The sequence below is a fragment of the Prionailurus bengalensis genome, chromosome A1 (genome assembly GCF_016509475.1).
Source record: "Prionailurus bengalensis isolate Pbe53 chromosome A1, Fcat_Pben_1.1_paternal_pri, whole genome shotgun sequence".
NCBI lineage: Eukaryota > Metazoa > Chordata > Mammalia > Carnivora > Felidae > Prionailurus > Prionailurus bengalensis.
Genome location: NC_057343.1, coordinates 91059613 through 91074066, shown reverse-complemented (window position 1 = coordinate 91074066; position 14454 = coordinate 91059613). Strand labels below are relative to the sequence as shown.

The 14454-nt window shown below is 50.1% G+C and overlaps 1 protein-coding gene across 1 annotated transcript in view; it reads left to right on the top strand.

Annotated features, from left to right (window-relative positions):
* Positions 1 to 10088, top strand: part of MAML1 (mastermind like transcriptional coactivator 1) — a 43465-nt gene extending 33377 nt beyond the window's left edge. The window contains exons 3-5 of the mRNA XM_043585491.1: positions 1319 to 1558; positions 3486 to 3582; positions 6603 to 10088. Of these exons, the coding sequence (XP_043441426.1) occupies positions 1319 to 1558; positions 3486 to 3582; positions 6603 to 7582 (1317 nt within the window). The 3' untranslated portion in view covers positions 7583 to 10088. The remainder of the gene's footprint in view (positions 1 to 1318; positions 1559 to 3485; positions 3583 to 6602) is intronic.
* The last annotated feature ends 4366 nt before the right edge of the window (positions 10089 to 14454 follow it).

Here is a 14454-nt window from a genome sequence, read left to right as displayed (position 1 = left end):
AGTATTAATAAGCATTAACACATGATACCTCTGCAAGAAATCATCCCTTAAAAAAAAATAGGAACGTTATATAGAAGATACTCATTGCATCATTATTTCTTATAGCCAAAAACTGGGAAGCTGTTTAAGCATTTCTCAACAGTCAGCAGGAGAGTACATGTGTAAATGTTGATACTTACACTTATTTCAGCCAGTAAACTGCTACATAGCCACTAAAAGCATCCTTAAAAAAAATCAGGGGCGCCTGTGTGACTCAGTCGGTTTAAGTGTCCAACTCTTGATCTCGGCTCAGGTCATGGTCTCACGGTTTGTGACATTGAGTCCCACATTGGGCTCCAGGCAGACAATGTAGAGGCTGCTTGGGATTCTTTCTTTCTGTCTCTGCCTCTCTCTCTCTTTCTCTCTCAAAATAAATAAACTAAAAAAAAAAAAAAAAAAAAATGGTGGTAACTGCCACTTCAGTAGCACCTAGGGCCTCACAAACCTTCTGGCCCATAACCTTCTGGTGCGTGGGGTGAGGATATTACCTCAGGAGCTGTCTGCTCTAAGGTTAGATTCTTGTAAAGATTAAATGTATAGACATACAAGGACTAGAAAGGAGCTCAAAAAGTTGAACTTGCTTAAATGATCTTTGCCTTTTACCTTTTTCCCATTTTTAGTTAAATTTTCCCCTTTTAAATTAAAAGTGATGACAGGATAATATTGTATATATAGCCTTTGACATGACTCTCACTTTTGGTCCATATAATTGAGAATATTTATTAAAGTTTTCATTGACACTTAGTATTTTTTGAGTGGGAACATCTGACAAAAGCCAAGCAGTCTCTTCTCAGGAAAATGCCATACACAAATGGACACATGATACAATTTCAGGCAGTTCAGGGACCATCCCACCACTGGGGACCCAAGGTTTGTACACTTGGAACATGGCATCTCCATCAATCATAGTCCCTCAGGGCATTCCTCCAGCAACCCATCTGTACTCACACTTTCCAGAAAGTGAGCATTTAGAGGCTCCATTTGCCTTCTGGAACTAAAGCATGCAAATATGAGCTTAAATGTAAAATCACACCTTTGCCGCTGGTGAACCGTAGGAGCCGCAGAGCTGACAGGCAGCTAGTGGCTGACTGTTCACCGCTGTGGCTGGATGCCCAGGTGTTAGCTCTTTTGGTCTCTGGCCTGGCCTGGAATGAAGCAGAGGCTTCAAGAGAGAACCTGGAGCCAGGCCCTCACCAGGCACAGCTCGTCTGCCCTGATTGGGGGCTCACAGACTTCACCATGTCTCCCTGACTTGAGGCCCTCTTACCTGTGTTGACAGGAGCAGAACCCGCCCGGCGTCCCTGTGCCAGCCCAGGCTGCCAGCGTGGGGAGCCAGCCACCAGCTGCGTCCGGGGCCAGCACTCACAGCAGCACCCCCTATCTCAGTAGCCAGCAGCAGGCAGCAGTAATGAAGCAACACCAGTTGCTCTTGGACCAACAGAAACAGAGGGAGCAGCAACAGAAGCACCTGCAGCAACAGCAGTTCTTACAAAGGCAGCAGCAACTTCTGGCGGAACAGGTAAAGTGGGAGGTGGAAGGTGACCCCCCAGCACCCCCACTCTCCCCTGCCTCCCCAGTCACTGCCGCGGCTGCTAGCTCCATCGTGTGTGTGTGTGTGTGTGTGTGTGTGTGTGTGTGTGTGTGTGTGTGCGCGCGCGCGCGCGCGCGCGCTCAGCTTCAGCATGTTTCTGTGTGCACACAGGCGTGCTCCGCTCCGATGTGTGCATGCGCGCTCATTTGCATGTCATTTGCCATCTTAAAGCCCTTTCCAGGAGTGTGGCATTTCTCAGACAATGGTGGCCTGTTTCAGAAGTAGCTTTAATGTCACTTGGTGATCAGTGAAGGCAAATCTCTAGCTAAAACTTCGTTAGGGACATTTTTCCACGTCCCTTGTCTACAACTGCCACAGCACCGAGCTCACTGGTCTGCCAGTTCACTGTGGGTCCCAGCTTTGTTGTAAATACAGAGTTTGTCAGAAGCCAGAATACAACAGAGGGAAATGAAAATGTCCCTGAGGTCCTAGAGTTCTAGAATCAGGCCCAACAATCTCTTTCCAAGTCCTACAGTTCACCCGCTTGGTCACCAAGGTTACAAGAGTTCTCAGGATTTTAAATTACATCTTCAAAGTCCTAACAGAAAAACCATCTACCCAGAAGATGAAGGTGATTGAGGATGACTTTGAAGCCCACATCACTGCCTCAGTTCTGCCACATGTATATAATATTTGTATTTATTACATACATTTATTTATTTTTAAAGTTTATTTATTTTTGAGCAAGCAGAGGGGTAGCAGAGAGAGAATCCCAAGCTGACTCTGTACTGTCAGTGCAGAGCCCAATGCGAAGATCATGACCTGAGCCAAAGTCTGACGCTCAACCGACTGAGCCACCTAGGTGTTCCATTCTGCCATTTTTTTTTTTTTAACGTTTATTTATTTTTGGGACAGAGAGAGACAGTATGAACGGGGGAGGGGCAGAGAGAGAGGGAGACACAGAATCGGAAACAGGCTCCAGGCTCTGAGCCATCAGCCCAGAGCCTGATGCGGGGCTCGAACTCATGGACCGCGAGATCGTGACCTGGCTGAAGTCGGACGCTTAACCAACTGTGCCACCCAGGCGCCCCCCATTCTGCCGTTTTTTAAGATAACAGCTTTATTGGGATATGGTTCGCGTGACATATAATCCACCCACTTAAAGTGTACAGTTCAGTGGTTTTTAGTATATCCACACAGGTATGCAACCATCACCACAGTCGACTTCGTCAGTTTTCACCCCCTAAAAAGAAACTGCCTGCCCAATAAAAGTCATCACCCATGTTGTGGCCTGTGGCAGCGTTCGCCTCTGCTTTATGGCTGGATCATATTCTGTCGTTTGGAAAAGCTCCATTTGATTTATCCATTCATCGGTTGATAGACATTTGGTTTGTTTTCCGTGTTTATGGGCATAAGTTTTCAGTTCTCTTTAGTGTGTACGTACGGGTGGAATTGCCAGGGCATATGGTGGCTGTTATGTGTAACCTTGTGAGGACTTGCCAGACGGTTCTCCAGAGCAGCCATACCATTTCACGTTCCCACAGTGGCGTGTGAGGGTGCCAGTTTCTCTGCATCTTTGCCGTACTTGTCTTTTTGATCCTGGCCATCCTTGTGGGTGTGAAGAGGTAGATCATCGTGGCTTTGATTTGCATTTCCCCGATCTGCCCTCCCCACATTTTTTTAAACTGATACGCCACTTTTTTTTTTTTTTTAAATCATTGCTCCTTAGATCTGCCCCGTCCTTCTGTTTCCTACAATTTATTAAAAATCCCCCAAATGAAACCATGAGCGTTACCTTCACAGGAACCCATCTGTGAGAAACAAACCATAGCAGTTTACTTTTCTCTGATGTAACTGTTGTTTCTGTTCCATGTGGGTCTTATTGTACTGTTCTGTTGTTCTTGGCATTTTCTAGGAGAAACAGCAGTTTCAGCGCCACCTCACGCGCCCACCTCCCCAGTACCAAGACCCAACCCAGAGCACCTTCCCACAGCAGGTTGGACAGTTCACAGGTGAGGGGATGTCTGAAGCGGCAGAGTCAGGCAGGGGAGGCAGGCACAGGACAGAGCAGGTGGTCCGTTCCACTCATGCTGGCTTCTTGCTGTCTGCCATGCTATATGGTGGGGGCTAAATAGACTTGCTTATGTAAACCTTGGTCTGCCTATGGAGCCTGGCTTTCTAGTTCCCTTGCAGGCTAGGAGGAGAGGGTCACAGAGGCAGACCACCTTGGTCAGTACTCTGGCTGCACGGTCTTTTGAAGCATAATCATTTCTAGCTGGAGGCTAGCTTATCAACAGGAAATGGGTTCTGTAATTCTTAAGAAGGTTCTTTGCTCCTGCCGTTATGTGCCTTCAAAAAAATGATGCTCTTATTTTCCAGATAAGGAGAGACTAAGTGTAGTTTGTGTGGCCTTTTGCTTCTGCTCTCTCTTCCTGTCCACTCACTTCGGTGTCCCAGACGGCAGCATCAGCTGCCGACAGTTGACCACAGAGGGGCAGGAAACACTCTGAGGTCTTGGCTGATGCAGCTCAGATGTGCAAGGGAACCTGACTGCCCTTGTTCAGGCCTCACTGCAGAAACTCATAGATACGCCAGTTGACAGAAGCAGTAAAACCTGGTTGCACCTGCTTTTCTAGCTCTTCTTGGCCTATCTTTAAAACCTGTCCCTTTTTTGGTCAACGACTCTCACTCTAAAGTGTCCCAGGGAAAGCTGAGCACAGCTGTGCGCTCCTTAATTTTTTTTTTTAATGTTTGTTTACTTTTGAGTGAGAAAGAGAAATAGAGCATGAGTGGGGGAGGGGCAGAGAGAGAGAGAAACACAGAATCAAGCAGGCTCCCGGCTCTGAACTGTCAGCACAGAGCCTGACGCGGGGTTCAACCTCATGAACTGCGAGATCATGACCTGAGCCAAAGTCAGTCGGTTAACCGACTGAGCCACCTAGGCGCCCCATGGCTGTGTCCTGACTAGGAGCCTAGGTGGAGTTTTATGTGTGTGCTGACCAGACCGTGGAGCTGAAGTCTGCGGGCTTCTCAGGAGCCTGGGCCTCAGCCAGCCTTCCTGCCTTCATCGCATCTCACATGGTTCTGGGCTGTCAGCGGGAGCAAAGCAGACTGTTTCCACCCTCCTCTGTCCCTCAGCCTAGTTCTTAAGTGCTGGTGGAGAGAGGGAGAGGAGGAACAAAGAGCTCAGTCATGGCCAGCCCCTGAATAGTACACCCCCGACCCACAGAAACCCATTTGGTGAGTGTTGTCACTGTGCATCCGTTGCTTAAGACAGAGCCCCAGGGGCGCCTGGGTGGCGCAGTCGGTTAAGCGTCCGACTTCGGCCAGGTCACGATCTCGCGGTCCGTGAGTTCGAGCCCCGCGTCGGGCTCTGGGCTGATGGCTCAGAGCCTGGAGCCTGTTTCCAATTCTGTGTCTCCCTCTCTCTCTGCCCCTCCCCCGTTCATACTCTGTCTCTCTCTGTCTCAAAAATAAATAAATGTTAAAAAAAAAAAAAAAAAAAAGACAGAGCCCCAAACAGCAGGTTCCCTGAGGACAGGACCTCTCTGTCCTGTTCCCGGCCGTCTCCCCCATGCAGTGCCCGCCACTGATCAGTCAGCATCTGCTGCTTTCAGTCCCTCCCTCAGCCCCCTTGTTGTTCAGTGGTGTCAAGAACAGGATCTCACACTCTCCCTCTTTCACTCCCATGGTGCCATAGCTGGTACACCCCTCCCCTGATTGATTTGAGCAGCCCCCACCCAGCCCCCAAACCACTGTTGCGGTCCACTTACCCTGGGACTTTGCAACTGTGTCCTCCACATGGCAGCCACAGCTCTTCTGAGTCTGGCCACGGCTATCTCTCCAGCCTTATCTCTAGCCAGTGGGATACCCTCCCTGCACTCTGGCCATGGAGCTCCCCACACAGACCGCCTCTCGTAAATTTATGCCATTGCACACACTCTCTTCTCTGTCTAGGATACTCTTTCTCCAAACGGTGAAATTGCTAAACTTCAACCCTTTTATTTATTTATTTATTTTTAATTTTTTTTAATGTTTCTTTATTTCTGAGAGAGAGAGAGCATGCACGAGCGGAGGAGAAAGAGAGAGAGAGAGACAGACAGAATCTGAAGCAGGTTCCAGGCTCTGAGCTGTCAGCACAGAGCCCAACACGGGGCACAGACTCACGAAACATGAGATCATGACCTGAGCCAGAGTCGGACCCTTAACCGACTGAGCGCCCCAGGTGCCCCAAGAGGAAGTTTCTTCAGCCCTTTTTAAAAAGCCAGTGTGGGGGCGCCTGGGTGGCGCAGTCGGTTAAGCGTCCGACTTCAGCCAGGTCACGATCTCGCGGTCCGTGAGTTCGAGCCCCGCGTCGGGCTCTGGGCTGATGGCTCAGAGCCTGGAGCCTGTTTCCGATTCTGTGTCTCCCTCTCTCTCTGCCCCTCCCCTGTTCATGCTCTGTCTCTCTCTGTCCCAAAAATAAATAAACGTTGAAAAAAAAAATTAAAAAAAAAAAAATAAAAAAGCCAGTGTGTTTGTCACCATCTCTCTGAAGCCCTCCCCAAATCTTCCCAGGCATTGACCCTTCAGACCCCTGCACTCACATGGCCTGTTGCCCAGCTGTTGTTGTAACCCTGTTACACCACATGGAGCCTTTGCCTCCTGAAGGCAGACCCTGGGCTGGATCTGTCTGGGAGTCCCCAGGGCCGGCATGGACCTCCCACAGAGCAGAAATAGGGTGGGCTTTTGAAGGTTAAATCATCGAGTCTCCTGGCTTCTGCCGCCCTGGGGTGTTTGCCCCTTCCTCTGAGCCTGTCTTGAATTCCTCATTGCTCCAGACTGGCCTCCATTCCATCCTGTGGGAAACCTGCTTCCCTTTTGACTCCCAGGCTGTCGTCTTTGAGATTCCATGGACGATAAGATGTCCAGTGTTCTGAATTTTGCCTTTCATGCCAGAGAATAACAGCTGCATCTTGGGTCCTAAAGATGTCTCCGCAGCGGCAGTCCAGGAAATGCCAGCTTGATTGACTGACTTTTTCCTGTCTTCCAGGGTCCTCTGCTGCTGTGCCTGGCATGAACAACTTGGGTGCATCAAACCCCGGCTGTTCTCGAGCGTTTCCTCAGGCCGGGAATTTGATGTCAATGGGTCCTGGACACACTTCGGTTTCCTCTCTCCCCTCAAACTCAGGCCAGCAGGACCGGGGTGTGGCTCAGTTCACTGGCTCCCAGAGCCTGCCACAGAGCAGTCTCTATGGCCTGGCCTCCGGCATAACCCAGATAGTTGGCCAGCCCCCACCACAGGCCACCAACGGACATGCCCACATTCCACGGCAGACTGGCGTGGGCCAGAGCACCTCGGTCTCCGCTGCCTATGGGCAGAACTCTCTGGGAAGCTCCGGCCTCCCCCAGCAGCACAATAAGGGTACCCTGAACTCTGGTTTAACAAAGCCACAGGTCCCAAGGGTGTCCGCTGCCATGGGAAGCCAGAACCCCTCGTGGCAGCATCAGGGAATGCCGAACTTGAGTGGCCAGACCCCAGGGAACAACACCGTGAGCCCTTTCACGGCAGCCTCCAGCTTCCACATGCAGCAGGCCCACCTGAAGATGTCCAGCCCGCAGTTCTCCCAGGCGATGCCCAGCAGGCCCATGGCCCCCATGAGCTCGGCAGCCGCGGCAGGGTCCATGCTGCCCCCTGTGAGTGCGCAGCAGAGGACCGGAGCCCCTGCCCCAGCACCTCCCCAGGGAGCCCCGCAGCAGGGCTTGCCGGGCCTGAGCCCGGCCGCACCCGAGCTGGGGGCCTTCAGCCAGAGCCCTGCGCCATCGATGAGCAGCCGGGCGGGACTACACTGCACTCAGGCCTATCCCGTGCGGACCGCGGGCCAGGAGCTGCCCTTCGCCTACAGCGGGCAGCCGGGTGGCAGTGGGCTGGCCAGCATGGCCGGAGATGCTGACCTGATCGATTCCCTGCTGAAGAACAGGACTTCGGAAGAGTGGATGAACGATCTGGATGACCTGTTAGGGCCTCAGTAACTGGAGGATTTGTGGTGGTCTCAAATGTTCACACAGCCTGTATTTTTATTCTCAGATTCAAGAAAGAGCAACTACATTGGACCAAAAGCCCGAGGCCTGGGGAGCTGGGTGGGTGGAGCCAGAGCCCCAGGGTGGAGGCCTGGCCTGGCCAGGCCAGGGTCTGCCGGGTGCACAGCTCCTAGCCAGCAGTTGTGGCCCGTCGGGCTGGCCCCAGCCCATCTGCTGGCTTTGTTGCCTGGTGTTGGGACAGCAGGATAGGGTTCTATGAGTGGTTTTCTATCCAAATGACCAAAAAACCAACAGTAAGAATGGTGAAACCCCACGATGGCAGGCTCATAAAAATCTCTGCCATTGTGTTGACTTAATCCAAGATTTCTCCTCTTTCCCCAGTGTTGGGGACAGGTTTTGTTGCAACTTTATATAGCAGAACTATTTGCAATTTGTAGCATAGAAAAGATTAATTTTTTTTTTTTAAGATTTTAAGACAGATTAGGATAGGTGGTGGTTTAAATTGATTTTAAGTGGCATTGGAAACCTAGGGTTTCCTTTGGTTAAGAGCCCTTTTTATTCCTGCTCTTTGTCCGCTTTCAGGGGAAAGGGAGGGTCCCCGGGCAATCATTTCCGTCAGTACAGGCTGTGACTGCATGTGCCAAAAAGGAACAGGATGCCGCGAGATAGCAGAACTAGTGACACAGATGTGGTCACTCCAGCTGCGCTCCTCCTCCTCCCCCCAGAATGCTGTGCTTCCAGGACCCCAGGCCACCCCCAGGCTAAATGCCGAGATGGATTATTTGGGATTCCTGTGTCCCCTTTTGTTGTAAACCCTCCCCCTGTTCTTCAGTTTCTCTCAAAACTTGTATTTAATGCGTCAGGAAGGTGATCATTGCTGTGCACAGACGTCTTTCCTTCACCCCATCTGCAGTTCCCATGACCTCTCTGCCTCCCCTTCTCTCTCCAGCACAAATGGAAAACCTCTTTAAGGCCACAGGTTACTAGACTGGAGGGGAAAGTCATTACAATTCCTTAGGGAGCCCTAGCATTGTAGTAGTGGGGCTGGTGTCCCCTCCCCAGAAAGCAAAGGTTTGGGGGAAGAAGGGAAAGAGGTGTGCACTGTTGGGCAGGGAGGCTACAGGCCGAGCCGCAGGTGAGAACTCCACTCTGTTTCACCACTTCTGCCTCTCTCCCTCGTCAGATGACGTGCACTTTTTGAAGAGAATGACTTTATAACACTAATACATCCTTTCTAAAGACTGGAGTGGATTTCTCTTTGAAGGTCTGTGAATTAATGGACTTTGGCTAAGCTAAGAGTCAGCAGAACAGAGTATTCCCCGTGGGCTGTTTCTGGAAACAAAGATGGAGAGAGCACTTCGGTTAGAACGAAAGCAAAATGGTAAGTGCAGGGCGAAACCCTTCTAAACAGAGTGTTGGAGAGAAAATAGGACACTGAAGAGAGTGGCTTCCATGTAGAGTGGTCCCTGGAGAAACCGCAACCCCATTTTTATTTCCCTGGAGTCTCAAAGTGGGTGATTCAAGGAGTGTCATATGTAAAGAGTTAAGCCAAGGAAGAGATCCACGTGGGCAGCCCGAGTGGCTTTGAGGGGATGAATGGTTGCACACACATGGGTAATTATTTTGCACCAGCAGTGCCTTTCATGGGGGTAGTTGGACCCTCAGATCCTCTTCTCTAATAGCCATTTGCCACCTTGGGTGGTGTCTGGGCCATTTCCCGTTTAAACGCCCTCCCTGCCTTCCTCGTACTGAATCTAGCTCTCAAAGAAGGGAACGAATCCTAAAGCCAGTGAAGACTCCACCCTCTGAGTGAGTTCCCCAATCTAAAGGGGAAGAGGGGGACTTCAGTGGGTTTTCAACCAAAAAATAGCGGGCTGCAGGCTGGTGATGAGTCCTTGTTCCTCTCCTGCTCTTCCCCTGGCCGCTCACCTCTGTCCCCTCCCGGGGAGGGCTGCCCCTGCCTTAGCCCTCGGGCCGCCGGACAGACAGCAGGCTTCTCGCTGCAGTGTCGGAGCAATAAAATGTGATGCTTGGGGTTCCCCCCCCCCCAGGGAGCTGCCCATGGCTTTATTTATGAATCTGGTTTTTGGGTAGTCAAGGGGGGAGACTCCGCTTCAGTGCAAATCCCCTCTTCCAGGAGCCATGACTCACAAGAAAAGGGTGCTCGGACTTTGTTATACACATTTGCTTTGTGTAAATAAATGTTTACAATTTTATATTAAAGAGGAAATAAGCGTTAGAGTTTCTGACTGTATATTTTTTACTTTTATAGATTTTAAAACTATGATCCTTTATATATGTGTTTTGGGGGAGCTATGATAAGTTTTATGGCAAACATTCGATATTGTTAACTTTCTATTGTCATCAAAGTACATAAAAATCCTGTTAATCCCCCTATCCTCCTACTGCCCTTAACTCTGGTATACACCAAAAAGAAATCTTTACTCTCCTTCTTTTATCATTATAAAGTAATAAAAGTATTTTGCTAGTATGGAAACCGCCTGTGCATTTGGCTTCACGTGGCTGCACCCACAGTGTGGGAGGTAGGAAGTGGACCCGGACATGACTTCTTTGGTGGCTGATTTCCTTTGGCAATTTTCCCCTTTCCTTCGGTGGAGGGAGAAGGGACGTCTGTTTTGGTTTACCTCAGTGATGATGGGTAGGAGGGTAGGACTCGGGACCACCAGCCTCTCCCCTCTCTGGGACCCAGCCCTGCCCTTGTGTCTAATGGAGGGAGGTGGACCAGATAACTCAGGGATACTCTAGGTCCTTAGCAGTTTAAAGGTTTCACTCGAAACCCTTAGACTCACCCTCAGAGCAATTCTCCAGGTCCTGTTTAGTTGCCTTTTTTTTTTTTAATACTCATTTTTGAGAGTGTGACTGAGGGAGGGGCAGAGAGAACGGGGACAGAGGATCCGAAGCAGGCTTGGCACTGACAGCAGCGAGCCCAATGTGGGGCTCAAACTCAAACTCACCAACCATGAGATCATGACCTGAGCTGAAGTCGGATGCTCAACCGACTGAGCCAGCCAGTTACCCCTGGTTCCATACTCAGTTTCTCTATAATGGGGGGCAGAGCCCAACCACTGCTGTCATCTTTGAGGTCAAGAGCTGCAGATATTCCCATCGCTGTGTCATGTTACTCTCAGAGCTGGAGGATCAAGGGGGTCCTTGATTCTTAGTAAAAAAAAAAAAAAAAAAAATCAAAATCTCTGTTAGTTCTATCTCCCCCCAAACCCAATGCCATTTCTTCTTTTTGATACTTGGCTGTGCAGTAAGACACTTTTCTTAAGTTCTGTGTGTTAGAGTGGATGTAATTCTATATTTGTGACAGCCAAATATGCCCACCAGCCAAGTATGTTCCACAAAGGGACCCAGAGGACCTCCATCTACCAAAAAGAAAGAGGCACCACATTGTTGAGAAGCTGGGTGGCCATTCCTCTGGGGCCCAAACTGACAGAAGAAGATGTTGTAACAGAACCGGGCTCCCTGATAGCAATGGGATATAGAGGATCCCACAGCAATAGGACCAGGTGGTAGCTCGGGCCTTTCAGAGGCCAGGAGGGAGGACCAGACTCACAGAGAGCTAGGGAGCTATGAATGGATCATGGTGTGGCCAGAGGCAAATGGCTGGGCAGCTGACAGGGGTTGGCTTCCTTTATACAACTGGAAGGACTCAAGGGATTGTTGGCCCAATGGCTGAGGGAAGCTGCCCCAAGATGAAGTCACAAAACATTACCCAGTTCCCAGACATGAGGCAATTCTCAGGCTCAGAACCCCTTGTCCAGAGGAGAGACCGGATCTCATGAGGGAGGCCTCTCCCACATTGCTGTGAGGAGTGCAGTAATGGTTGTCCTGTTCCTTCCCAGAGGGGCCTCCAGCCATTTACTCAGAGAACTGTACATACCCCAGGAAGAGGAATACCTGGCGTTGCTTTAGGATTGCCCTTGAACACAGGTGCCTTTGATACCTGAGGAAGTCAAGTGTCATCAGGACTCAGGTTAGGGGAGTAAAAGTGGGTACACAGTAAATGGAGTCCTGGCCCCAGGCCCAGCTCACAGTGGGATGGCTGGGTTCACAGCTCTGCCTGGTCATTTCCCTGGCCTTGATCTTCAATCAGAGTGGACACCCTTGCTTGTTGTAGAAACCTTCCATTGGTCAGGTGGAAACCTCCTGTGCTGGGAAAAGGGCTTTTGAATGGACTAGCTATGGTGGCGGGGGGGGTGGGGGGGGTGCGCAGGGAGGGGAGGTACGGTGCTCTGCATGATGCCAGCAGCATGGCTCTGACTCACCGAGGCTGCTCTAGCTCTGTTACTGCTGAACGTCCAGCCTGTCAGCAACAGAGACCAATGCCAAGCCTCTGAGCCCATCTCTTGAGACTAGCCACTTACTTGGTAGTATATTAGTCCCTCCCATGCTGGAAAGGGTGGTGATTCATCTTTATTTTTTTGTTCTTTTCTGGCTTTTCGTTTCGATATAATTTTACATTTGTGAAAAGAGAACAAAGATCTCAAAAACACGCCAAGTTGTAGCAGACACAAAAGACCACGTATCATAGGAATATAGGAATGAATCCCTTTATGTGAAATGTCCAGAAAAGGCAAACCAGCAAAGACAGAAACAGATCAGTGGTGGCCTGGGGCTGGGACTTACTGGGGTGATGAAATTGCTCTAAAACCAGATCATGGTGATGCTCTGCACAACTGAGCAAATATACCAGAAGTTGAATTGTACATTTAAAATGGGTGAATTTTATAGCATGTAAATTATATACCTCAACAAAGTTGCTTTTTACAATAGTACAAAGAATGCTTAATACGGTTCACCCAGCTTCCTCATATGTTCATCTTTTACAACAGTATGATTTTTTTTCTTTTTTCTTTTTTTTTAAGTCGGCTTCATGTCCAGCACAGACCCCAACATGGGACCTGAACTCACAATCCCTGAGATCAAGACCTGGGTTGAGATCAAGAGTCAGATGCTTAACCAACCAAGCCACCCGGCACCCCAACAGTATAATTATTAAAAACAGGAAATTAGGGTACCTGGGTGTATCAGTTGGTTAAGCATCCGACTTTGGCTCAGGTCATGATCTCGCAGTTCATGGGTTTGAGCCTTGCATCAGGTTCTGTGCTGACAGCACAGCGCCCACTTTGAATCTTCTGTCTCTCTCTCTCTCTCTCTCTCTCTCTCTCTCTTTGCCCCTCCCCTGCTCATGCTCTCTCTCTCAAAAATAAACATTAAAAAAATAGGAAATTAACACCAAAACAGAGACTGTTAACTAAGATCTGTTGATCATTACAGTTGTCCTGTAATGATGCCCTTTTTCTGGTCCACGATCCCATCCAGGATCACATTGCATTGAGTCGTCAGGCCTCCTCATTCTCCTAATCTGGGTCAGTCCCTCAGTCTTTGTCCTTTGTGTCCTTGGCACCAGCCATTTGCACATCCTGGAATGGACACAGAGTCCAGGTGTGGCTCTCTGGCTGTCCTGCCAGTGAGGGTTCAGAGTGCTTGACCTTCCAGTACAGAATACATCCTGTCACCTTGGATTGGATCAAGTGCCTCTCCACAGCAACGACATGTGGATGCATGGCAGCAGGATCCAATGTGCTGTATCTCCCTCTGGACACCCAGAATTTGCTGACCTGAAGAGCAATGGAAAGACTGTTGAAAGGTACAGGTCAGAGGGCACCTGGGTGGCTCAGTGGGTTAAGTGTTCAACTTCTGCTCAGGTCATGATCTCACAGTTCGTGGGTTCGAGCCCCACTTCGAGCTCTGTGCTGACAGCTCAGAGCCTGGAACCTGCTTCTGATTCTGTGTCTCCCTCTCTCTCTGCCCCTCCCCTGCTCATGCGCTCTCTCTCTCTCTCTCAAAAATAAACACAACAAAAGGTACACGTAAGGAACCAGATTAGTGATAAGACTTTCCAAGGAAAGGATGCCATCCTCTTCCCTCTACCCTTCCTCTAGGAAGGGGTATACACCCCAGATCAGTGACTGGGACATGGGGCTACAGCTCCAATAGGTAGGAGACGGGAGGGGGAGGGGCAACCCAAGAGTGGAAGTAGGAGTGGCCTAGAGGTGGCCCTGCTTGTTGTCACTCCAGAGACCCATTGGGAGAGCTTGTGCTTTCTGTCCTGAAACTTTAGGCTGTGTGCATCCAGAGACCCTGGCTCCCAAAGGGAGAACATACCCACCAGAAGACACAGCAGGAGTCCCATTAGGCTTTAAGTTACAGCTGCCTCCTGGATCCTTTGAGCTCAGAGGAAGAGGCCAGGGTCCTGGCAAGAGGAGTTGACCTTGACCATTAAGGGAGGAGGGTGAGGTTCCACACTGGGGAGGCAGAGTGCATTCCACCCCGCTGACCCCATGCTGTGTCTCTTGGTATGATTTTGGTGATGAGTGGACAGGTGCGGCCACCATGCATTGATAGTGCTGGGTGACCAGGGGCTCAGACCCTTCCAGGTATATGGGTCTGGGTAGGTCTTGGTGACTCTTCCAGGTAAGCTGAAGTGCTAGCTGAGGGTGAGGGCAATCTAGACTGGGTGGTAGAAGACCGAGGTGATGAAACCTGAAACCAGCTGTTGTGTGTTCCACCAGCCTTTTTTTCTTAAGTTTATTTTGAGAGAGAGAGAGAGAGGAGGGGAGGGGCAGAGAGAGAGAGAGAGAGAGAGGGAAAGAGAGAGAGAGAATCCCAATCAGGTTCCGAGATATCAGTGCAGAGCCCAACACGAACCATGAGATCATAACCTGAGCTGAGATGAAGAGTCCCATGCTCAACCCACTGAGCCACCCAGGCGCCCCGCCCACTAACCTTATTTTAAATTTCCCCAGGAAACGAGTCCTGAGTCGTAAGGTGCC